We start from the raw sequence: 25035 nt of genomic DNA, 5'->3' as shown, positions 1-25035 counted from the left end.
CCCCTGAGTGCTGGGAGTCACCACTGCCTGACAGGTTGAATTTTATAAACTCTTCCTCAACAAGTTAAAATGCAAGTCCCCTACTCAAATGTACTTACCCATCATACTGTCACGATAATAACGCAACCAGCAAAAACCTTAAATCCCTCACTTCCACCATGAGAGAGAAACCTAGCATCTCAGCAGACAAGACCTTCTTCATTCAATGACTGCCTAAGAACGAACCACACAGGCACCACGTAAACTGGTCATTTATTAACATGGACCGTTGGGCACAGCAGTTTCCAGTGTGCCGAGGGAGGGAGAGAGCTGGGAAGCAGCAGGCTTACTTCTTCCATTCATTCTTGTCGTAGTCCCACTTGGCAGAGAAGCCCTGAATGGGGTTGACCTTCATGTCCAGCATCCGCTTGGTCTGCATGGCCACCCAGTCACGATCAAAGGTATGAGGGATGGGGCCATACACTGTGGTACAGAACAACTTGTGAGGAAGGCTGCCCTGCTGGGACGGTACAGTCCAAGCCTTCCATGGCTCAGATTCTCCCCAGACATGAGCAAAGCCACCTGCCCCTCAACCCTTCTCACACAGGCTTAATGCAGGGCACTAGTAACTCCTCTCAGAACTTTCCTTGCCTGTGGAAGGTCAGCAGGAAAGTCCTCAGTACTAAGCTGTCAGTGGCAGACTGCACAGGGCAGCCAGGCACACAGCTAGGGGTGCCACTCAGAGGGCTGACACAGTAATATGCAGCCACACTCAGGAGGGAAGGGCCTGCTCAGGATGCAACACCACCTGACCCAGAGAGGATGCATGTCAGGGAGCAGGCAAGCTCAACAGTGTCCTAACAGTATGGAAAAGGCCTAACACCCCAGACTCCAGATGCTCGGGAACAGCCAGCCATGCAGCCAATGGGTCTCCTAGCTCACACTATGCAGTCCTCTGTGGACATGTGACTTAATTAAGCAGACCCAGGGCTAAAGGACATGGTATGCTATACAAATCGAACCTATCTTACTCTGCCATAAGGACAGCTGGCCACGCAAATGGCACGCTCTAGCTCCTAACTGTTCTCATGATTACAGTGTGTTTATCCACCCTGGGCTTGGAGGCCATGTGAGACCCCAACAGTACCAACAGCTACAGCTGTCCTGGGCCTCATCTCACTCTCTCCACTTACCATAGCTCTTCTCCCAAATCAGAACAAGCGCAGTAAAGCCAATGAAGAACATGGCCAAGCCCACAACTGTCTTCCACTCATTGGTTCCCCTGTTCATCTCAGCGAAGCTCTCGTTAAACTGGATGCGGTATACTGAACAAGACACATGCAGGGTAAAGAACATGTACAGAGGACTCAGCCCCCTCCCTGAAGAAACCTATCCCTGAGACTGCATAGGCAAGGCCAGAACACACAACTGTGCACAGATCTGCACTCACACACCAGCACACAGGGAGGGAGAAAATGCAGAGATGACTGTGAGCAAAGACCTCTGGATGTGAGGTCACATGGCTCTTCCACATTGCTTCCACACACATGACATTTAGCTGATCTTTTGGCAAAGGCACACCCATTGTGTGTACTGAGAAGCTAATCTCCATGCCAGTTCCTAAGGGCTAAGCCAGCAGTATGGAATAGAGATACCCAGCTCAGTTGGGAGATCTGATCTAGAGCCACCTCCACATGCTACAGAGTTTTTGTGCACACCCTCTGATACCCACATTGGATTTTCTCATCCCTGGAAAGGCTGCTCCAGTCGGCCTTCTCCTTCTCCTTCAGGGCCTTCTGGCTTGCAGACAGCATCTTGACATGGGCCACATCAGGCAAGGGGTAGTCACGCCGATCAACGTAAGCAGGGAGAGCATAGTCTTCACTCTTCACAACACTCCCTAAAACACATTGGATAAATCTGAAAACCAGTGTGGATAGGAGTCTAGGCAGAAGGGAAAGCCCCTGGCCTAAGCAAACCCTAGGGTTTACAGTCACCAAAAGTAGGACCAGGGTTGGAACAAATGAAGACCCAGCCACAGAGCCTCATAATCAGAACATAAAACTCAAAAAGGGAAGGGTGGCTGTCGCAGAGAACTGATAGGTCAATGTGACCCCCAGCAACCTCATACAGTAAGCCACCACTCATTAGTTAAGGACTTACCCAGGACCTACTGTTCACTAAGGCTAACAACTCTGGACATAAGCAAAAGGTAGCCCTCAAGACTCCATGGGAAGAATGCTGCGTTCAATAAGCAGACCCACTGCAGACCGGTTCTGCTTCCCTTCAGATATTTCCCACTTAAAACACTGAAAAAAGTCAAGTTAGCCCAAAGTGAGCAGTGTGTGAAAGGAGCAAGGCCTGAGGGGAAGCTCTGACTGCTCCACGGTGGCACCATCACAATGAGCAAGCACCTGCACATCACTCGGGACTCACCAGGACAAAGCTCAGGCTGGGACAAGTAGAGAGCTTTAAGCAACAGAAAACCCTGGGGATGCAATCAAGGCTGTCCATAGGACAAAGCTTTGCAGAAATGCAGGTCCTATAAGCTCAGACCCATGTTGGCACACAACAGACTATGCCCTAAGCAGTGCTGTGGTCCTTCCACACTTTTATTTTTGTACACAAATGGCCAGTGAATCTCCATTCTGTTCAACCTCACCCCAACAGAATCTGAACCAAACAGCCAGAATTACTTTCCCATTTTAACTCTTAGCATCCCCTAAAGCCAAGCATGATAGCATACATGGAACCCAAGCACTTAGCAGGCTGAAGCAGGAGGATCTCAAGACTTAACTGAACAACCACAGAAACGTTGTCTTAAAACTAGGAGACAATGATCAGAAAAAGAATGAAAGCCACTGAACATTCCTACCAAGTTCAGCAGACACCTCCTCACCCTATTTCTCTAGGCTTAAAACACTTGGATTACAGGCTATTGAAATAGATGTAAATCAGGGTGAGAATGTTTCAGAATCAATCAACTATGATGATGATGGCACATACCAGCGGCTACACTAAAAGTAACAAGTGACTTCAGTGAGCCAACGTGCTGTGTGACTTACAGCTCAGCTATCAGACTGCCATAAACTCTCATGGTCTCAGAGCACAACAGCCATAAAACGCTATATTCTAGATCAAAAGTGGTTAAGTTATTTTCTAGGTACATTTCAGAGCTGTGTGCTTATCCTGGGATCAAAGGAAAGCAAAGGTCAAACAATCCTTTCAAAAGGACAGAGGTGCAGAGCCCAATCGGCTTCCTCGTAGCCGCTGCCACCTGTGCAGGACCAGGCTCCACGGTGTCCAAGTGCCCAAGTGTGGCAAGAAGGTGACCTCACTTCAGTGAGTGACCTCATTAGACAAGGACTGGCATCACCCTTCCCCCAAACATGAGAAACATAGAAAGACACTGACCTCTGGGGGCCATGCCAAGCCTGAAGGCAATTCCTATGAAACCATCCTTGCTCCTCAGCCCTGTTTGGGCCTAAAGGCTGTGGGTGAATGGAGCTGACATACCCACTGTAGAAACCTTCCCTCCCTACAGGGGCATATGCCAGGCCTTAGACATCAGGGGTTCTCTGTAGCCCTTCATGCCTTAGTAAACCTGAGTCTTTGGAGAAAATTTACAAAATAATAGAAGGGCAAAGCAGAGCTAAGACTGCATTCAAAAGATCACTTCTGTCCCTTCTGTTCCCACTCAAGGTGAGTGCTGCCCGGCTGGTCAGATGTTAGGGTTCAGATCCTTTCTCAGTCAGGCCAAACATGAATATTTCAACTGATGGCAGTGCCCAGTGGAGTCCCAAAGTGCCCTAATACTGTAAGCATGGATGTCCACGGAGGAGACTAATTTAAAAAAAAAAAAGACAGTCAAGCCAGACTGAAAATTGGTCTTGTCACAGATGTCTGTGCTTGGAGATGGAGCATGTCTTTCATGTTGGTGAATAAGAGGGTTTTCCTTACCCAAACACCCTTCCATAACACTTACTGACCCAGCCTGCACCTATGGTGCCCAGGGAGAGCAACAGGACACAGCAGCACCACTGCAGGACGGCCTCACTGAGCACCACTGTGGAGGGCCACTGCTGCAGGAAGAATGCATGCTAGTGTCTGGGTCTCTAGACGGACAAACCTTGTTCTCCAAACTCCTCATCTACAACCTAAGCCTCACGCCTCACACTGCTCACCCTTCAGCAGCAGAACCTTTCTTCTAGAAACCCTCCAGAGTGCGAGCCAGGCTACCCCACCCACCTCTGGGGCTTCCTGTAGCCAGCCCATCTGTACTGCATGCTCTGTGGAAGGTCCACCTCACACATTATCTCACTCCCAGTGTCTAACATGGGTATGAAAAACATGTTTCATAAGTGCCAAGCTAAAGTGGTGATATGCCAGGCTCAGAACCAAAACCTTGTGCGTCCGTGCATTTCAGCTGAGAAGGCAGATCCTTAAGACACCAGGGGCTAGTCCATGACTGAAATAAAATCCACACAGCTCAGACTCAAGCCCACCAACCACCCTTTGCTTCCTTTGCTTCTGGGATGACAACAGGAGGGCTTAATACAATTACAGAGTTTTATGGAAGGAAAAGATTAAAGTAAGATATGGAGACAGACAGAAGGGAGAAAACTTTACAGGTGTGGTACTGTGCCGTTAGCCACAGCATTCAGGGGGCAGTCAGGAACCTTTCAAGTTCAAAGCCAGTCAAAGCTACACAGTGAGACCAGAAAAGAGGAAGGAGGGAAGGAGGGAAGAAACTAGAAAAGAGGAAGATAGAGTAAGCCAAGATCCAGACTGATCGGCTTTATTTGTGCTCCTTCAGGCAGACAAATTTTCGTCCCTAAAATCCCTGCAAGGTCAAGCTGACAGGCATCTTTGTAAAAGGCCTGTACAGGATCTTATACATAAGGGCAAAACAGCATTAGGTTAGCCTTAATGTCCTCAGCCAGGCACGGTGGGGCACATCTTTAATCCCAGAACATGGGAGGCAGAGGCACATTATGTCTCAAGTTTCAAGACAGCTAGAACTACACAGAGAAACCCTGGGATGAGAAACCAAAGAAAACAGAAAAGGAAAGGAAAGGAAGTAAGAGTCCCACTTACCATGTGCTCGAAGGCACACCGAAGTAGAAATGGCTCTCTTGCCAATAAGGCTAAGTACCCTGGTAGCCAACATTCTGAAAGACAAAAGAAGTATATCTCTAACAATGAGAAAAAACACCTTTTAGTGGAAGTCTTTTTGCCACAGAACATTGAGGAAGTAAATGCAACTTATTTCCCCAATGTTAAATGCTTTTTTGTTATGATCATATCAGCTTATTAAGGCACAGGCTAGCCTGAAAGCTTGTACCGTATCTTCCTCTATCGCCTACCAGCTGGCATTACAGGCTAGAAGCATGCACACAGGATCGGGTTTTTATTACTGATGCAAAGGCATGAAGTAGTACAGGATGAGGTTCTTCTACTTAGTATGCATTTACTGAGCTTTCTGGTATCAAACCAAGAGCTGTAATATACATGGCTTTGGCCACTTACTAAAAAATAAAATAAAAAATAAACGCTTCTTAAAAATTAACTAGGAAGACAAAATGACTGAAACTGCTAGAACTCAGTATGGCACGGGTGCCCCCACAAGCTGTTTCTTGCTATGGCGGTGGGAGCACCGCCTGCGACTAGGTTTTATTTTAAAAACCGACTTGCGCAGAGACTGCGAAGGACAAGCGGAGGAGGCCGTCCAGGCCCTGGCCCGCTTCCCGTCTCTGCGGCCCGCAGGCGACCTGGATGACCCTATCACCCGCCCCAGCGACCCGAGCTCCACGCCTCACTTTAGCACAACCCCTAGGATTCGAACCCCGAAAGCGAACGTCTGAGCCCGGAAAAAAAAAAAAACGCCCGGGGCGGCAGAAACCGTAGCGTGACGTCAGGGCTCAGCTCGCTGTCCCTCCGGCCTGGCGAAGCTGGAACGCCCGATGTGGGGCAGGCTGGAGCCGAACGGCAAGTGAGGACCCAAGACAACAGACCCGCCCGGGAAGCGGGCGCCCCAAGGTCACGAAGCTTCTCAAGTCCCGGTTCCGAGGACGTCTGGGGGCACGGCGCTCGCCCCGGCGCTCAAGGTCCTCGGCCCCCGGCCCCGCCGCCCTCACCCGCTGTCAAAGGCCGTCACCTGCCACTGCTGCCCAGGCGACCGCCGCGACCGCCCTCTACACCCCGGGTGCTCGCGACCGGAAGAGCGGGGCCCGCGCCGGAAAAGCAAGATGGTGCCGCGAGGCATCGCGGGAATCGAGGAAGCCCCGCCTACGCCCGTCAAATTCAGATCGCAGTGCGGCAACTGTCGCGAAAGGCCGGGCGGGCCGCGCTGCTTTCTGGCAGACGCTAGCAACTACGCTTTCCGGCGAGCGGGCGGGCTGAGGCGGGAGGCTGCAGCTGGCGGTGGGAGCTCCTGTCAGCGTGCAGCGGGGTCGTGTTTTGTGCCGTGGTGCGTTGGTCGCGACGCGGCCAGCTAGGCTCAGCATGCCCGGCGTGAAGCTGACCACCCAGGCCTACTGCAAGATGGTGCTACACGGCGCCAAGTACCCGCACTGCGCTGTCAACGGGCTTCTGGTGGCCGAGAGGCAGAGGCCACGCAAGGAGCATCCTCCGGGCTCGGGCAGCCACACTCTTTTCGTGGACTGCATCCCGCTCTTCCACGGCACGCTGGCTCTGACACCCATGCTGGAGGTGGCGCTCACCCTAGTAAGCTCGGGCTATGGCGGGGTTCTGGGCTGGGCAAAGTCAGGCGCCCTTCGAGGGAGGAGCGTCTGCTCTCGGTTAGGCAGTGTAGCTAACTCTCGAGGTTTTGTAAAATTGTCAAGAAACTGAGTGTTTCTTAAAACCAGCACTCAGGATAGGGAGGCAAGCGGATCAGAGTTCAAGGCCTGCCTGGTCTACATTGTGAGACCTGGGATGGGTAACGTTTAAAGTTTAAGCATAATGTGCTTGTGAGTCCACAAAGAAAAAAAGAAATGCCTATAGCATGTAAATCTCTAGTCTTCCAGGCTATATTTTGTCGGCCCACTTGACTTTTTCCTCCCAGATACTGAAGACTATTGTAAAACTTGTTGTTTTTACAAGATTATGATACCGACTGGTATTTCTGCTTTTGTCATCAAACTCGCTGATTGCAGGACCCAGAATTATAACTTTGTGGGGTTTGCCTGTATAAAGGCCTGGACTGATAGAGCTAGGTGCTATCTCTTGGGAGCTCTTTCGGGTGTTCTGACGCACCGGAGATACAAATCAGTCCTGCTTCCAGTGTCAGAGTAAAGAGCTTCCCAGACCGGTAACAACCCAATCTCTAAACAGCTTCCTTCGCATCTCTAATGGTAAAGCCTGAGCTGGCTGGGGAGGAAATGTTAATCTTGTCTCCCCTCCCCCACTAAAATGATGGCATTGGATCAGAAACTTGCTTTCAATGTAGCACCCTGCTAGCCCCTGACTACCAACACTTGCTGCTCTAGGTTCCTGTGACCTGGGATTACAGACCTATCTCTTTCTTTTGTTTTTCGGAGGAGACAGTGTTTTGCTTTAGTGGGCTTGGCTAGTCTGGGACTCTGTAGACTAGGCTGGCCTCCATCTCCTGAGAGCAAGGACTAAAGGTGTGCATTACCACGCCTTGCACGTCCATTACTTAATTTACATTAAAACACCAAATGAAATTTCCCCGAAGACTGCTAGTACCTTTAGGCAAATTGTCTTGTTTCTTTAAGATTCTTTCTGAGCAGGAGGAAGATTTGGGGTGATACTTGGTTCCTGAAGAAGTGTGCTTTTAGTGCCTGAAGTATCTCTGAGAATTCTTATGCATGGTTCTGGCCACTGTCTTAATTGTTCTGTTAGCAAGGGAGTTGCAGGTGGCTGCATCTGGAGGGTTCCACCTGACTGGGCCCTGCCTTCAATAGTAGGTCAGGGTTCTCAGGTTCGTTCTCCCCTGAGCATGACTGGTGTGTTGAACCCAGGGCTCAGTTAGACTTGCATTTCTAGTGGTCTGACAAGCTCCGTACAGAAGAGCACAAGCACCAGCTAATGGAGGAGCTGGAGAGATGGCTCAGTGGTTGGAGCACTGGTTGCTCTTGTAGAGGAACAGTCCTAAACTAGGTCAGCACCTACAACCGCCAGTAACTCTGTCTCCAGGCTCCCTCTTACGGCTTCTGTGGGCACTGCACTCACATGCCCATACCAACCTGTAGATCCAAATTAAAAGTAAAACAAGGGCCAGGTGAAGTGGTCTTTAAGTTCTTAAAGTTCGAAGCCAACCTGATCTACAGGGCTAGTTCCAGGACAGTCAACACTACATATAACAACACCCTGCCTTGAAAAACAAAACAAGGTAAAAACAAACAAACAAAAAAGTTTTCCCTTAAAAGATATTGGCTCATCAGAGCCAGAGGATTAGGATGGTCAGGGCATCCCAGGCCCCATGACCTACCTGCCTTGGAGCTTTCATGTCTGAGGCAGTCCGACTGTCCCGGACTCGGTGACCACTCCTCCAATGCTGTCAGTTTAATAGTTCTCAGGCCTGGGCTCAATTGTGATGAATTCTGATGCCTGTGGCTGTCTCCCTCAGGCTCCTGTTGAATCTATCCCTTCATCGCCTGCCAGCATCTAGTCTCAGATGAGCCGCCCTCTGCAGCAGGTTGCATGCTCCCCTTGAAGGACTGGGATCTGACATTGCTTCTCTGAACTGGTGGTTTAACTGTCCCCAGGATATGACCCCATGCCCATGGGAGCAGCAAAGTCCCTTGGAGCAGTCAATATGCCTGCTGCTCCCTGTCTCTTCATGCTTCTTACCCACCACTGTGTCCCTTCCTAAACACACAAAGTTCCTAGTACTGTTCCCTCCTGCAAGTGTTCTCTGCCCTGAATGCCCTCCACTACTCTCCTGGGCTGTCTAACCATCCCCCATGGCACTCAAGTTTCTTCAGTTTGTGCTGTTTACTTAGGAAACCTTGCATGATGAAGGCCAGGAAGAGGTAGAGTTTAGAGCCTGCAGCTGTCAAAACGCAGGCTGTAGAACAGCAGCAGGCAGAACCCACGTAGTTACTTCAGTGAGGCCCCATCCTGGTGGCTCCCACTGCTCCCTGGAATGGTGGTTGGATGTGGTAAAGACGAGCCAGCCACTTCTTGATGTGTGCTCTGCCAAAGGGCAGCATGAGACTCCTTTGAAGGGATTTCTATTATCATTTTCCATTAGACAAAAATCCTTGCATTTCCGGGTGCTTTTCATCTGTTTAAGTACTTGTGCCTATTAGTACTCAAGCCCTTTGACGTAGGCAGTGAAGGAATTACTCCTAATAGCAAAAACCCATAAAAGGGTTGGTAGGGAAATTAGCATAGCCCTGTTTCTCTAAGCCCGTCTGTCTTTCTCTGCAGTCTGCTCAGATGACTATCTTACATGGCATAGTTTCAGGCCAGTGTTCTTCCTGCTGTCTCCACTCCATGCTCCACAGCTGGTGTCCCTCAGCATGCAGCCCCTTCCCTCTCATCAGTGCCCCCACCCCACCCTACCCCCAGCTTCTCTTCCAAGGAAAAGTCAGGGCAGGCCTGAGAAGTAGCTCCCTGAAGCCAAGGCTTGCTTGCTGCAAACAGGAGGTTTGACCGCTTGGTGGTTATGAAGGGTTGGGAATGGTGTGGTTCTTCCTTGCCTGGTTGGTGGTTATTATGGAGTCACCTAAGAAGGATGGTAGTACTTAAATACAATGTCAGCAGGCTTGCCAAGAGGGGCCATCTGTGCAATCTTAGCAGGAACCAAAGGGTTGGCCCTGTCCCCTCAACAGCTCTCCACTGTGACTGGCTCAGAATAGCATAGAGAACATTGAGCAGAGGGGGCAGGTTCACACCCAGCCAAGAGCTTTGTCCTTCCCCTGTGAAGATAAAGATGTGGCTGAGGAGACTGGTGTGTACCTGGGCTTCACTTACCTCCCTGTGGTCCTGGACAGCTATATGCTATTCCTATGCTGTTCTTAATAAACTTCATGGTGGGAGCCTGGGTTTTCAGTTAGCCATGCTTGGAAGGTGGACATTAGCAGAGGTCAGCTTAAGGGTTGTGCTTTATCTTGGCCCACTTGGGGGGGGGGCAGGTTACGTGACTGTGCCACTACTCCAGGCTACCCAGCTTTTCATGAGACTGTTGGGCTTCCCTCTGGATTCTGAGGCCTCTATGCTTGTCCAAAGTCTATCCCCATCCTAATACTTCACTCTCCAGAGGCCACCTGGTTGGTTTGTTTTGTGAATTATTTAGGGGCTAGAGAGATGGCTCCATGGTTAAGAGCACTTGCTACTATTCAGTAGACCACCTTCAATTCCCAGCACCTGTGTCAGGTGACTCAACAGTTTGTGACTCCAGTTTTAAGGAATCTGACACCTTTGACCTCCACAGGTATCTGCGGTCCTGTACATAGACATACACATAATAAAAAAATAAACCTTTAAAAATGTATTTCATGTGTATGGGTATTTCCCTTCATATGTATCTGTGGAGAGAGTGTGTGAGTGTGTGTGCGTGTGTGTGTGTTGCTTATGGAAGCCAGAATGTCAAATCTTAGAATTACATAGTCGTGAGCCACAATGTGGGTACTCTACGAAAATATCCAGTGCTCTTAACAACTAAGTCATCTCTCCAGCCCTTTTCCCTATTCTTAAAATGTTTCCCTGCCTCTGAGTATGCAGGAGGAGTCTGGTCCCTGGTTGATGGATAGGCATTGCACGGGTGCTAAGCTTCCATGAGTTAGGTGGGAGACACAGACATACACACAGTGAAAATTCTTTGCAGTTCCTAGAGCCAAGCCAGAGCTTTTTGGCCTGGTTTACTTTATGCTTCCCCACAGAGTTCTGAAAGTTCCAGGTCACAGCATTATGTCCTCTCCTGGAATTTGGTTGGGTGCCTGGAATTTTCACATAGGAACTCATCCTCAGCAGACACAGAGAATGAAGCATGCGTTGCATTTGTCACAGGAGTCAGCCTCATGGTTGTGCTCAGAGAACAAGTCCAAGGTGGTATTGTATATGTTTGAGGCAGAGATGAGTCCTGGACCTTGTGGCTAAAGAGCCAGATTAGACTGTTCACTGAAGGCTGATGCTGTGCTATTGGGGTGTAAAATGTGTTGTGCCCCAACAATAATTACAGCATAGCTGTGGTCAGCTGCACAGACTTAAAAGATATTCACGGGCAGAGAGATTGTCCTTGATTCTCTGTGTAGGACCAGAGTAAGCATGGGACTCCTTAAACAAGTCAGTGAGCAAGGTGTGGAGACAGAAGTAGGTCAGGCTAGAAAGGGGGTGCCCAGAACTGGCAGGAACCAGCTCCAGTCCCATGGTAGACTACCCACCTGTGAGATAAGGAATTAACGTTTTATGCCAGTGTATTTGAGGGCCTTGTGTCAAGAACAGTAAGTGGGAAATAGTCACTGAGAGAAGGGAGCTGGCCAGAGGTAGGGCCACCTGCAGCAAAGACAAGGTTGGCTTTGAGAAGGGGCTAAACCCAAAATTTATAGAGTAAGGCCCTCACTCTATAAATGCTGTATGGGGATAAGTTTGGGGAAGGGAGAGAAACTTCTAGGTAGGGACATTTCTAGCACCTGTTCCCTTAAGAGAAGATGGCAACACGTGACTAGCTTTGCAGGGATTTGTGCAGTGGAGCCATTATAAATATTTGGGGATGTAACTCTAATCTTTTGGGTAGATGACCAGCATTTTTAGCTGGTTCAGTGAGCCCTGGTTTTGTCCCAATATGGTAACTCTTGAGTTCTCAGGAATTTGGAAGTATTCTAGTCCACATGTGCCAGGGACCCTAAGACCTGACTTAATGTCTGTTTTTAGTCATGAAGGAGACTAGGGTCTGAACCAGCATCTGGGGGAAATCAGGTTTTAAACACAGGCATTTTTGTGTTTTTGTTTTTAAGACTATTTTCTTGGACCTGGCAATGGTGCCAGCATATACCTTTAATCCCAGGAGCCAGAGACAGGCATATCTCAAAGTTCAAGGTCAGCCTGGTCTATAGAGTGAGTTCCAGGACATCTAGGGTTGCACAGAGAAACCCTGTCTCCAGAAAGAGGACAGTAGTCTTGTGTGTAGCTCAGGTACCCACACTGTGGTGTCCATGGACTTCTGGCCACAAACTTAAGATCTTTTTGCAGAAAGATCTAAATATTAAAGCCACAGATAAATGCTACCATGTCCAACTTGCATTGTTGGGGTTTTGGGTTTTGGCTTTAAAATTTACTTTATTTTTGTGTATGTCTGCCACAGGCAGGCGTGAGACCTGCAGAAAGCTAGATCGGATGTGATAAGCCACAGAGCATTGAAATTATGAAAGTCTGACGTTGCTCCTATTTCCCCCACAGGACAGTAAGCGTGCTGCACTGCAAAGACATGGGTGCCGTTTGCACCTACCCCACGTGCCTGTTTACAGTACTCCAACCCTGACAGGCATCACAAGTTGCTAAGAATGTTAAAGCCCATATCAAAGACTTCAGACAAGATGGAGGTCCTGCAACTATGCATACTCAGAGCCTCTCTGAGCATTAGTTTTCCTTACTTGAGAGGTTAACTTTAAATAAGGCACTTCTTTTTTTTTTTTAAAGATTTATTTATTTAGTCTATATAAGTACACTTATATAAGAGAGCATCAGATCCCATTTCAGATGGTTGTGAGCCACCATGTGGTTGCTGGGATTTGAACTCAAGACCTCTGGAAGAGCAATCAGTGCTCTTAACCACTGAGCATCTCTCCAGCCCCCAAATAAGGGATTTCTAACTTGCTGTGTATCTAAGATAGTGTAAGTGTGCTCAGTGTGTTTGAGACAGCAGTGTCACTGTGGAAAGCTCCAGTGTGCAGTGTGCATTAACTAAGGAGTGGATCAGGATGGCTTCCCTCAGATCCATCCAACAGTGCTGCTGTGGGAGGACTCTCTGGACCCTGAATGCTTGAGTTCTCACATCTTTGTAGTCAGAGGAAGGACTTTGGATGTAAGGACTGCGGGGAGGGGTTTAGTTTACAGACCCGGTACTGAGGTTCTTTTTCCATTTCTGTCCTCAGATTGACTCGTGGTGCAAAGATAACAGTTATGTGATCGCCGGCTATTACCAAGCTAATGAGCGTGTGAAGGATGCCAGGTATGGGTTGCACTCTGTGGGTGGAGGGTTAGAAGCCACAGAGCCACCACTGAGGTGATCTTGACCTTCTATAGGCTTCATTCGGCAAAGCCTGCGCAAGTCGCCACCTCCCACCCCCTGCTTTCTCGGGTGTGCAGGTGATGGACCAGATGATTTGCCAGGGTTTTGTCCACGGCTCCTCTGCTGTGCAGAGAGAGAGCTCAAAAAGAGGAAGAGCAGCCACCAGGTCTGCCTGTGTCCACTAGCCTGCTGCCTCTCACTCCCAAACTAGAAGGTGTAGAGGGCCAAGTAACTCTAGTGAGTTAAAGTGGTTTGGGGTTTGGAGCTCTTAGGATGGGGCCTATGGTGAAAGTGTGGTCTTTGGTACCTGAATTGGCTCTAGGTTCCTGTGCCAATGATGCCCCCACCTCTGCTCCTTCTTGAGCAAGCTAAGTTTATGTCTGCTTCAATCTGGGGCCCATGAATCTAGCCAAGGATATCTTCTGTCAGGGTGGCTTCAGGAGCTAATAGGTGGGCTATTCCTAAAGGGGTGGGCCATGGATGGAATTCAGGAGCTGTGTACAGGGACCAAGCCAGTGACAGCAGCCTCCATCCCTTAGCCCTCCAGGGCCAGCGAGGAAGAGCTGATAAAGAAGGCCACCTCCAGAGGAGCAACATCCTTTGGCCACAGGACATGGCCAGCAGCCAGCCTGATAGGTCCCACGTCAGGGAAGGGAGGCCCCGATCAGTCGTACTGATGTCCCTCTTCCATGCCCTCTGCTGTCCTCCAGAGGCTTCCTTTGGCTGCAGCCAGCTAGAAGCCAGGGGACAGCTGGAAAATACCCATACCGTAAGTACTGGGGTTTCTTGTGTGGTTAGATGGAGCCAGCAGACCCCAGTGTGCTCATGTGGTCTGGGCGGTAGGATGGCCCACAGGCTCTTCTAGAAATGAACAGAGAGCTGGAGCTGCCCCACTCTTGTCACTGGGGCTTGGGGGTAATCAAGAGCTGTGCTGTCTCATTGAGTCAGTCAGGGCACCTCTGGGACTCCCCACACCTGTGAAAGCCCTGTGCGCAGGTCCCTGGTTCTGCTGCCATCTCTTGTTCTCTGTGCCCTCTGGTCCTTGACGAGTTTTTGTCCTCCCTGCACAAAACCTGCTGTGGAGGTGGCTGTGGATGACTAACTACTGAGCCAAGTGGGCCCCTCAGTCGCTGTGAGGGCCCTGTAGGAGGAGGCAGGCTATCGCCGCAGAAGTCGCAGACCTCTCCCCAGCAGCATGGCTGGAGAAGCTTTGTCAGTTTGAGGTGCCAATGGCATTGGTCAAACATGGTGGCACCAAATTGAAAGCTCACAGCATGGGAAATGTAAAATGGCTTAGAGTCCTAAAAAGTGGTTTGATTTAAAAAGAGGATTCATTTGTTAGGGCCCTGGACCTCCTGTGTCGTTGCTGTGGATAAGCCACTTGAAGCAGGCATGAGGAGAGTGCATACTCAACTTCCAATACAGTCCACAGCCCAGCAGGTCACCTGCTGCCCTAGGCCACACTGCAGGACGCTTTTCCCTTCAGAAGATGCTCTAAGTCATCTCACTGAAGCCAGTACTCACCAACAGTCAGCTCCATTTCACTTACTGATTCAGGTGCTGAACTGAACTGACAGGCTGTTAGGCTCAGATAAAGTATTGTAGCGCTCACAGGTCCTTCTCTACAGCCCAAACCAGGTGGCAGAGAAGGTGGCCTCCAGGATCGCAGAGGGCTTCAGTGATGCTGCACTCATCATGGTGAGTCTCGCCCGCCGTCGTGCTGTGTGAGCTTCCCTCCTAGGCCTGCCCCAGCTCCAGGCCTTAAGTGTTAGTCATGGTGGTGGGCAAGTGACTACTGCTGCCAGCATGACATTGGGACAGGGCTCTCACCTCCAGCAGTCCTGGCTTGCTCTCCAGACTCACTGAACCCAAAACCCTGGTGGTAGCTCAGTAAATACCAGTGTAGCCTGGGCTTCGGGAGTAGGGCAACATTGCATAGTTCGAGTACTCGGTCTAGGGGTGACGGGAGGAGGGGTCAGGTTAGGGCACTCTGCTCAGCTTTTCTGGAAAGATGGGAAGAGCCTCACAGAGTTCTTTGGTATGGGTATACCTGTGCTGCTGGCGCTGCTCACATGGGAGCCCAGGCTGGCACTGTTCTTCTGGGCACTATACTCACACCTGTTACGACCCCCTCCTCCTCAGGTGGACAACGCCAAGTTTACGATGGACTGCGCAGCACCCACGATCCACGTGTACGAGCAACATGAGAACAGGTGGCGGTGCCGAGACCCACACCAGTGAGTGCAGCCGCCTCCACCTGGGCAGGCACGGGCTTTTGTGTAGTGCGGGGTCTGGATGGTGTGCCATGGTCTCCGTACACACGGGCACCATGCTCCTCCAGTGTTTGCTTTCTGATGGCATGGATGCTTCAGCCATGTCCTTTAGGTTCTTCAGAGTCCTGTTTGGAGGGACCTGTCTATTCAGACAGGTCCATGTTCCTGTGTCTCCCAGCAACTGCTCTGTCCTTCGCAGCCTGGGTGGTCTCAGTAAGCATGAAGCTGACTTCCCTGTCTGTCTTGCAGTGACTACTGTGAAGATTGGCCGGAGGCACAGAGGATCTCAGCTTCACTCCTGGACAGCCGCTCCTATGAAACACTCGTGGATTTTGATAACCACCTGGATGACATTCGGAGCGACTGGACAAACCCTGAGATCAACAAAGCAGTTCTGCACCTGTGCTAGACAAGGACCACGACTGAGACTCCACTACAGAGAAGATGAAAGCATATTTTTAAATTTAGAGGAATAGTGGGTTAGCCCGATGGGAAGCTGCAAGTCTGTGATGTGTGCCTTGGAAGGGAGGGCCGTCGGCATCCTTCGGGGCAGGGCTTTGGAGAGCTGTGGGCTGCCTAGGCTTTGGATTCTTAGTCCTGTACTGCCCAATCCTGCCCATCAAAGCTCTTTCTGCTTGTCCCAGGTCATTCCTATTAAACAGTTCTAGCCTTTTATAATCCTGAGAGGATGTATAGTTCAGTCTTTACTCTGGTGAGTGTGGGGGTCTATACTTAGCTCCAGGCGTCCTGACATGCTGGAGCATCATCTGATCGGCCACGTTGCCTGCAGGGCTCGGAGCTGCACTGCTCCACAGGCTACACAGTGAAATTAGGCCACCTGAGAAACCTCACTGTATGATGAACACAGCGCTGTGGTGAGAGCAAAGATCCCAGGAGAAGGTGAGCCCATAAACGTTCCCAAAGTGAGAGCTGCTTTGTATAAGGAGGGGAAAGGCCTAAAGCCCCACGATGTCCCAAGCAGTGTGCTTGTCAGCTTGGATCTTTTGGCCAAGTGTTCTTGACCATCTTAGGAAATAGTATGCAGGCTTTTTGATACATTGTATGTTGTCCTTTGTGAATGTTTTATAGAAGGAACGGTGCCTTTTCTTGGGTCGCATGAAACTGCTAACAGCATTCCCCATGGTTCCCCATGTTCTTACTAAGTGAAGGTCGCCTTAGTGTGGTTTCTCTCCTTTTTTGTTTGTTGGCTGGCTTTTGTTGTTATTTGGGGGAAGTGTTTAGTTTTGTCTGGTTAAGAATATCCCTTTATGGTCCTGAGTGGCATGGTGTTCACTCTGTGGAGGAGCCTGGCCTTGGATGTGCAATGATCTCTCAGCCTTTTTAAGTACATCAAGATCACCCCTCCCAACGCCCCTGAACCTTCTAAACTGGCTTCCTCTGTGTCTGAACAAAGGAAGGTGTGAGGCACCAATCCCCACTCTTCCTCACCCTCAGCCCCAGCGCTGCCTTGTTTATTTTTATTTTTGAGATGGGAAGTGTCAAGATGTAGCTAGGGCTGGGCAGTAACTTACAGTACTGTCTGCCCAGGCCAGATGGCCCCTGCCTGAGACCTGGCATAGAGGAATCACAAGTGTGAGTCCAGGTCTTCATAATGAGTTTGAGGCTGACTCAGACTAGAGTGAGAATCTGTTTGAAAACACTGACTCTTGTCCAAACAAGCACTCTTACCTAGCTTTGATCTCCTGTCTTGTGTTCAGCTATTCCTTTACAACGTGGCTAGCAAGTGGTCCTAATGGACAGCATTCCTGGGAGCAGAACCCAGGGTCTCACCCAGGAGAAACTACCCACCCTCTGGTGGGCATTTTAACCTCTTACAGCACCTACCCTCTGTCCTGGTTAGGTTTCTGTTGCTCTGATAAAGCACCCAAACTAATTTGTGGAGGAAATGGTTATGTCACCTTATAACTCAGATCAAAGGGGAGGAAGCTGGAGGCAGGAACTGAAGCAGAGGCCATGGAGCTGCTTACTGTTCACCCCATAACTTGGGCCCACACTCGAAGGGCAGCAGTTTCTCAGTAGGTAGTCCCTCTACCCAGGTAACTAGTTTATGTGCAGTTGACAAAAACTAGCAAATGTATTAGGGTTCTCAGAACTGACAGTGGGGGAAATATGTGTGTAAAATGGCATTAGTCACAGGCTGTAGTCCAGATCTTTCAATAACAGCTGTCTCCCATTGGATAGTCCAAGATGTTCCTCCTCCGCCCTCAAGGCTGACTGTCTCAGCTGGCCATAGGTATGTGCTGGAATCACAAAGTGGACTCTAATGGCATTGAAGGGATGGACTTCACAGTGTGCAAGTGTGAGCAGGCAGTGAGCAAAAGCTCCCTTCACACTCTCTGTATGGGCTGCCAACAGGTGTGGCCAGACTCAAGCTGGGTTTTTCCAGCTCAGATACATCAAGAAAAATCTCTCCCAGGTGTGCCCAGCAGCAGACGTAGTTACTTAACTCCATATAACTAATATGGTGATTCCAAGTAGCATAATCAAGCTGATGATCAAGAACAGCTACAATCAGACAACTGACCCTTTGTTAATGACACACAAACATCTCTATTACACCATAACCAAGTTGCTTCTGGTTGGTGTTTTAGCACAACAGAAACTAAAGTAGGATACCATTAAAAAGTACACGTGTAGGGCAAACTAAGACATAAACTTTTCTAAACATTCCAAAGAAACTAGGAAAGATTTTGAAGGTCCTGTCACAAAGCAATAATGAAGAGAGACCTGCCCATCCTGCTTTAAATGTGCAGTGTTTGTATTGAACCGGAGCCTCTTGTAGGAGTTTGTAATCAGTTTAAAACTTTTTTTAATGAATTTCCCACTTGATTTTGGTTTTTGTTTGTTTCTTTGTTATATTTGTTTTGTTTTATGAGACAGTTTTACAATGTAGCCTTGGCTAGCCTAGAACTTGGTGTGTAGACCAGGCTGGCTTTGAACTCAAAGATCCACCTACTTCTGCCTCCTGGCTGCTGGGATTAAAGGAGCTTTTTACTTCTAGAATTACCTTTAAGATGGAGGCTAGAGAGATGGCTCAGTGGTTGAGAGAGCTTGCTCTTGGAGAGGTCCCAGGTTCAATACCAATGTGGTAGCTCACCTACCTGAAATTCCATGTTTGAGGAGATGCAATGCCCTCTTCTGACCTTCACCAGCACCAGGCACATGGGGTGCATGGACATACGTGTAGGAAAACACCATACACAAAGAATAAGTGATTCAAGATTTAAAAACAAAAAGGATTGCCTTTAAGAATTAAGGATACTAAGCCAGGCATGGTGGTTCTTGCCTTTAATCTAATTCTAGTACTCAGGCTGAGACAGTAGAATTGCCACAAGTTGAGGCCAGCCTGAGGCTAAAACGAGGACCTGTCTCAAAGCAACAGGAAATAATACCAAGGGACACTAATACGGTAAAGCAGGCAGCAGCCTCATCAGAGCGGTGAACTGCTGAGGAAAAGCTGACTTTGCTATCTTAGAGGTGTGTGGGATGGTGACCAACCTAACCATGTGTGTCCAGTGCCCATGATCTAGAAAACAGCTTGGAAGTCCTGGGAAAGTCTTTGTATGGCCAGCAAGATGGCTCAGCAGAAAAAGGCACCTTAAGACCCACATGTTAGAAGTGTACAGGTTGTCCTCTGACCTCCACACATGCACTGTGACACATGGTTAATAAATAAATGTTACTTTTAAATCCTTTGTATAGTTAACATTTATTCTAGAAGCTTATTTTTAATGTCCGGAGAAACCTACTGTTTCTGTATGGTACTTTCCACTTTGTATGAGACCTGTATCTCAGGTTAGGCGGGAAGCTCCATAGAAGGTGTCCTGCCAGCTCAAAGGTGAGGGCATGAAAGTAAGCTGCAGGGGAGGGGGTGAAAGTATCTGTGGTGTATGAGTGGTGGTGGGTGAGTATCTGTTGGGATGAGTGTGTTTGCAGGGAGGGTTTGTAGTGCTGGAGATTGAACTAGGGCCTCATTCATATATGTTCCATGAGCGTACTACCCCATGATACCCATCCTCAGCCCTGTAAATACTTCATTTTCAAATTAGCTGCCACTGTGCCTGTGATATCCTCAGTAAGACCTGTGTCATCCTTCACAGCTGTTTCTGAGACCTTCCATCCCTGACGATCCGCCGCCCCAGAGCTGCTCCTTGCAGGTTTCTGAAAGGCTGCAATCTAGAATCTGAAGTGCTGGCTCTGGAGTCAGATCTAGGGCACTGCAGAACAGTCAGGGATCTGCCTTCTCTGTTACCTCTGCTTTTCAAGCAGGTGACACCAGCACAGTCAAGACCTGTCCCTTAATTAGAGGTGAACTTTGGCTCAAGTTTGTGCCATCTTGCAAAGTGAAATAGCATGCAGTGTTTAGTGCTGGCTGAGAAAATTCCAGACACCATCGTATGCCTAATGAATTATACTTCTGAATACTTGTAATATCCCATGGGCAAAATCCCTGCCTGTAGGAGCAACCAGGAGAGGGGAGTCAGCAATGTCCAGCCTCAGGAACAGCCACACTACCAGGTTCTCTGTTACTTGCCCCTGGGAGGGATCTGGGCATTTCTGAATTGGATGCAATCTTGGACCCTCATAAGTTTCCCAACAGGCTTTGCTCCCTTAGGGAGATAGCTTAGAACCTGCCAACTGGTGCCAACAGCCCCACACCACACTGGGTAGTCCAGAAGAGTTGGGTGAGCCCCACTGACTACTATGGCCCAGAGCATGTTCCTGTCCATACTCCTCTGACACCCACCGGCAGGGATATGCACAGCAGAGAACATGGTCACAGTGGAGTAATGACTAGAATGTGTTGCTGGTCAGATGCATTTGAGGGCACCAGGCCATAGACAACAATATCAAAAGGGTAAGTGAATAAGACATTGAAAAGCTGCCACAGCCACCTCATCCTTCTGCGTCCATCCCTTCGCCTGGTGTTTCCATTTACAGACAGACAGCGCAACCAAGGCCGCCCAGCCTGTGGCAGTGACTTCTTAGATTCACACAACAGTAAGTGATGGAGGACAAGGCTTGAGCTGGTGGTGTCTCTACTGGAGACAGACTCAGTGTTGCTTGGCATGTGTGAGACCCATGTTTGGTACCCTGTGCTACAGAAAACCCTTTCTCTGCACTTGGTGCCCTTTATTATGAAATCAATATAGGAAATTAGGAACAGACAGGTACCCCATTTTGAGTGTATGTGTGTACCTGCACTTCCCTCTTGCTGTCCCCTTCACTAATGAGTGATCTGAGCTGCAGCCACCTTGCAAGCAGAGATGACCAGCGTGATGCCTGTCTGAGGGTGCCTGCAGTGAAGAACTGTAGTAGCAGGTAGTGATCTGTAGCCATTCAGACCCCAAGCCAGGGTTTTCAGCAGCCTGAGTTGTTTGGTGTATTGTCTCCCTGTGGTGCAAACTGGCCTAGACGTTCTGCCTCTGACCAAATGCTGAGTGCAGGCATGCCCGAGGCATTCTTTATCTAAATATTAAAGTAAATAGTATGGTTCCAAGAGGGGCCCTCCCCTGGAGTGCTAACAGGAAGAGGCAGGAGGGTTATGGGGTCAGCCTTGCTAAAATTCAGGGCCAAAATAGACCACAGGACCTTGTCTCAAAACAATAAACAAAAGTAAAAACAAGCAAGAGGAAAAATACTGCTTCTGGGTAACACTCCAGGGATTGTGACCTCAAAGGTGGCATGGATTTTTAAACGGTGCATACAGAAGTCATCCATTGTACTACATGAAAATTTTTAAACATGTTCATAGACAGGACAGTTAGGAGGTTGGCATGCAGGAAGCAAGGCTGGGAGACGGTGAAAAGGGTTATGAGTTGTGCAGCCATGAGGATCAGAGCTCAGATCCCAGGACCCAGAGAAAGGCCAGACAGAGCCACAAGCAGCCACAACATCAACACTGGTTATGTCCCTAGAGCTCGCTGGCCAGCCTGTCTGAATCAGGGAAGAGACCCTGTCTCAAAAAAAATAAGGTAGAGGGTTGGAGAGTCGGGCAAGCAGTTAAGAACATGACCTGAGTTAGCTTCCCAGCACTCGTTAGATGGCTCACAATGTAAGTCCAGCTCCAGAGATCCAACACCATTTTCTGACCTCTGAAGGGCATGAATTCATGCTTGCACCTGCACACATCTTTTTAAGTACTTATCTTCCTTTTTAAATATTTATTTATGGTAAGTACACTGTAGCTGTCTTCAGATACACCAGAAGAGGGCATCAGATCTCATTACAGATGATTGTGGGCCACTGTGAAGTTGCTGGGATTTGAACTCAGGACCTCTGGAAGAGCAATCAGTGCTCTTAACCACTGAGCCATCTCTGCAGCCCACATGCACACATCTTAAAATAAATAAAAGCCATGTGTGGTGGTGCATACACCCTAATCCCAGCACTCTGGAGGCAGAGGCAGGTTGATTTCTGTGAGTTCCAGGACAGCCAGGGCTATATAGAGAAAACCTGTCTCAATAAAGATAAATACAGTGGGGAATGACTAAGGAAGATATATCGGCAGGTAAGAGCCCCAGTTGCTCTTGCAAATGACCAGGCTTCAGCTTCCAGCACTCATGTGGATGTTCACAATTGTAACTCCAGTTCTGTAAGATCTGTCTTCTGGCCCCAGGCATGAGCGTGATAAAAAGACACAAAAGCAAGCAAAAGGCCTGTGTTAGTTCAAATGAGAATGGCCCCCATAGGCTCTTATAATTGAATTCTTCGGCCCCAGTTGGTGGAGCTGTTTGGGAAAGATTAGGGGGTGTGGCTTTGTTGAAGGACATGTGTCACTGGGAATAGTCTTTCAAAAGATGTTAACTCCCAGAACTGTGTCTGCCTGCCTGCAGCCATGATGGTCATGGACCCTAACCCTCTGCAACTGTGAGCCCCATTTAAATACTTTCTTTTAGAGTCAGCTTTGACCACAGTGTTTTGTCATGGCAATAGAAGAATAACAAAAACACTAAACATACACATAAAATGGAAATGAAAATGAAACACATTTCTAAAAAGGAATAAAAGAGGAAGTTGTAGAGATAGCTCAGTGGTTAAGAGCATTGACTACTCTTCCAGAGGTCCTGAGTTCAAATCCCAGCAACCACATGGTGGCTCACAACCATCTGCAATGGGATCTGATACCCTCTTCTGGTGTGTCTGAAGACAGCAACAGTGTACCCACATACAATAAATAAATAAATAAATCTTTTTAAAATAACAAAAGGAATTCATCTAGTGTACTCATCTATACATATAAAAATTACTGAGTCAAGTGTCTCAAACTAAGTAGGCATTTTTCAAAAGGCACCCAACAGCTAGCAGGTATACAAATATGTGTCATTGGTGTCCCCAAGCAGGAACAAATAGAAAACAAGGTAATTCTTAAACAGGAAATGATGTCCCAGTACCTGGACCATGGGCCACATCAGAACTGAGGTGTACATCTGATATACCCACACTCATCACCTCAGAGCTAGTTGTCCCACACCAGGGTGTAGGGCTCTGGATATGTGTCCTCAACACCAGCCTCTGGATTGAAAGTCACAGCTGAGGGGTTCATCACTGCTGCTCAGACAGCCCCTGGGGGCTCCTAAAGGCCCCTAGAGTCCACATTTACCGTGAGTGTCTAACACCTGTCCATAACTTGTCTCTCCCAGAGCTTGGACCTAGACCCTGCAGTGTCTCCTGTTCTTGGGGTTGGCATCATCCCCTGAACGGCTTAGAGCCATTTGGGTGCCCACTGGTGAGCAGCTGCCTAGGGTGCCAAGCTCTGCTCAGAAATATCTGCTCTGCAGGCATTTTCAAAGCAGCAGGCTAGGGCCCTGTGCCTTGAGATGCTCTGATCACTTGTATCAGGAAGGTTACAGTCACTGTGTTCCGGCATCATGAGCTGAATGGAGAAAGGGGCTCTGTGTGTTTTATGTGCACTTTAGGAAACCTGATGAGCAGGGGCAAAGGGCAGGGCAGAACTCAGAAGTTCAGGCCATTAACAGCATCTCAGCACGGCTGCTTCCTGAGAACCTTATGCCCCATCTTAGCATCCCTGTGGAAGTCACCCAGGAGCCCTGCTAATGGCTGCCCTGTCCCTGGAATGTCTCGGTGTTCCAAGCTGGCCTCTCAGATTGCCCATTTGCAGTGTCTGATCTGGGCTAACATTCTCCAGGGTTTGGTTTGGTTTTCATGCTGGGGTTTGAGCTCAAAGCCTAGCACATGCCAGGCAAGTCTCTCGATGAGTGAGGTTCCCCACTTCTGTGCTCTTCCTTTCCCATCACAGCCTTCCTGGGCTCACCACGAGGGCAAGCAGAGAACCCTGCTACAGCAACACAGGAAGGACTGTGGCTAGGCAGGTTAGATAGAAGTAATGGTGAGAGGTACCCTGGAGGCTCAGAGCAAAGGGAGGCTCCAGCAGAGAGGAGTCTAGATGGGGTTCCCACCCACCCACCCCAGGCAGCAGGGAATGTCCACTCCTTCAGAGCTGTGACAGGGACAGTGAAGAGGAAGTCAGAAACCCTTCCTTCCTTGAACTACCACCTTCTTTCCTTCCCCTGGGGCCACTACTGGAGGGTAGGCAGAGCTAGTGATGAGTGGGCCTCAGGGTCTCAACCAACATGTCTCATGTTATACGTTTAGTCCAGAGTACCCAGGGCCCCCGCTAGCCCACATCTAGCAAGCATGGGTTCTGTGCACACAGGCTCCACCAAGAAAACACCTAGGAAGGGAAAGATATTCCCAGGGAACCATGAGAGAAGTAACCTGATCACAGATTTTCCTCATCACTGGGCCATAGAAAACTCTGGGGCTAGGAGTTTACTCCACCCTCTTCTTCAGTACCTACTAGGTTCACACACTTCCTGTTCTACTCAACATCTTGCCTAGCATCCCCTGCCAAGCACCCTGATCAGTTTTGTCTAACATCCACACACAGTATCCCTGCCTCCTTCCTCCCCAGGCTTCCTGCAGCATGCCTGCCCAGCATCCCTATCCAGCTTCCTACCCAGCCGCCTATCTAGCATCTCTGCCAGCTTTTTGCCCAGCTTCCTGTCCAACATCCCTGCTCAGCATCCTTTAAGTACTTACTTCTAACAAGATCCTAGAGAGAAGACTGTCTATCCATCACAGCCCTAGCACCTTGTCTCTCCTGGGAGTGACTTGGGTGGGGGAGCAAGAGTCCCTCGCTGAACACGGCACTGGCTAATAATATACTCTTTTCTGTCTCTCGAGGGTCTGCAGCCGCAGCAAGGCCTTAACATCCCCAGACAGTTCAGCCAAGATTGCTGCTGCCTCATAGGCTACTGTTAGCCAGTATCTCTCATAGGTTCCATCACCCTCTCCCAGGCACACTGGACTCACCAGCCAGAGCCTTCCATCTCTACCCACTGAGGTGGGTACCCTCCCACAGAGGACTGAGAGGAGGAACCAAGGTCAAGGGGTCTTCCTCATACACTGGCAGAAATGGCTACACGTCATCCCAGAGAGGCCACTATGCAGTAATTTGAACAGTCTTCGAAGGCCTAACCTGTCCCCAAGGATAGACCACCGGCATCCATCCCGCTGAGAAGGGGCAATGGAGTTAGG

The 25035-nt window shown here is 49.2% G+C and overlaps 2 protein-coding genes across 2 annotated transcripts; one reads left to right on the top strand and one right to left on the bottom strand.

Moving 5' to 3' along the window:
* Positions 1-235: 235 nt before the first annotated feature.
* Positions 236-6244, bottom strand: COX4I1 (cytochrome c oxidase subunit 4I1; the record flags this gene model as incomplete). The annotated part of the gene is given in 7 exon segments (XM_080937022.1): positions 236-462; positions 1173-1304; positions 1712-1879; positions 5077-5150; positions 6137-6182; positions 6185-6214; positions 6217-6244. Coding segments are annotated over 7 exon segments (615 nt in total). The 3' UTR covers positions 236-325.
* Positions 6245-6383: 139 nt separating this feature from the next.
* Positions 6384-16122, top strand: EMC8 (ER membrane protein complex subunit 8). Its single transcript, XM_080936881.1, has 5 exons — positions 6384-6705; positions 13044-13120; positions 14809-14878; positions 15323-15417; positions 15703-16122. The coding sequence occupies exons 1-5, from the start codon at positions 6484-6486 to the stop codon at positions 15860-15862; spliced, it is 624 nt and encodes a 207-aa protein (XP_080793007.1). The 5' UTR covers positions 6384-6483; the 3' UTR covers positions 15863-16122.
* The last annotated feature ends 8913 nt before the right edge of the window (positions 16123-25035 follow it).

This window comes from Micromys minutus (assembly GCF_963924665.1).
Source record: "Micromys minutus genome assembly, chromosome: 24".
NCBI classification, from domain to species: domain Eukaryota; kingdom Metazoa; phylum Chordata; class Mammalia; order Rodentia; family Muridae; genus Micromys; species Micromys minutus.
This window is presented reverse-complemented; position numbering and strand designations above follow the sequence as displayed.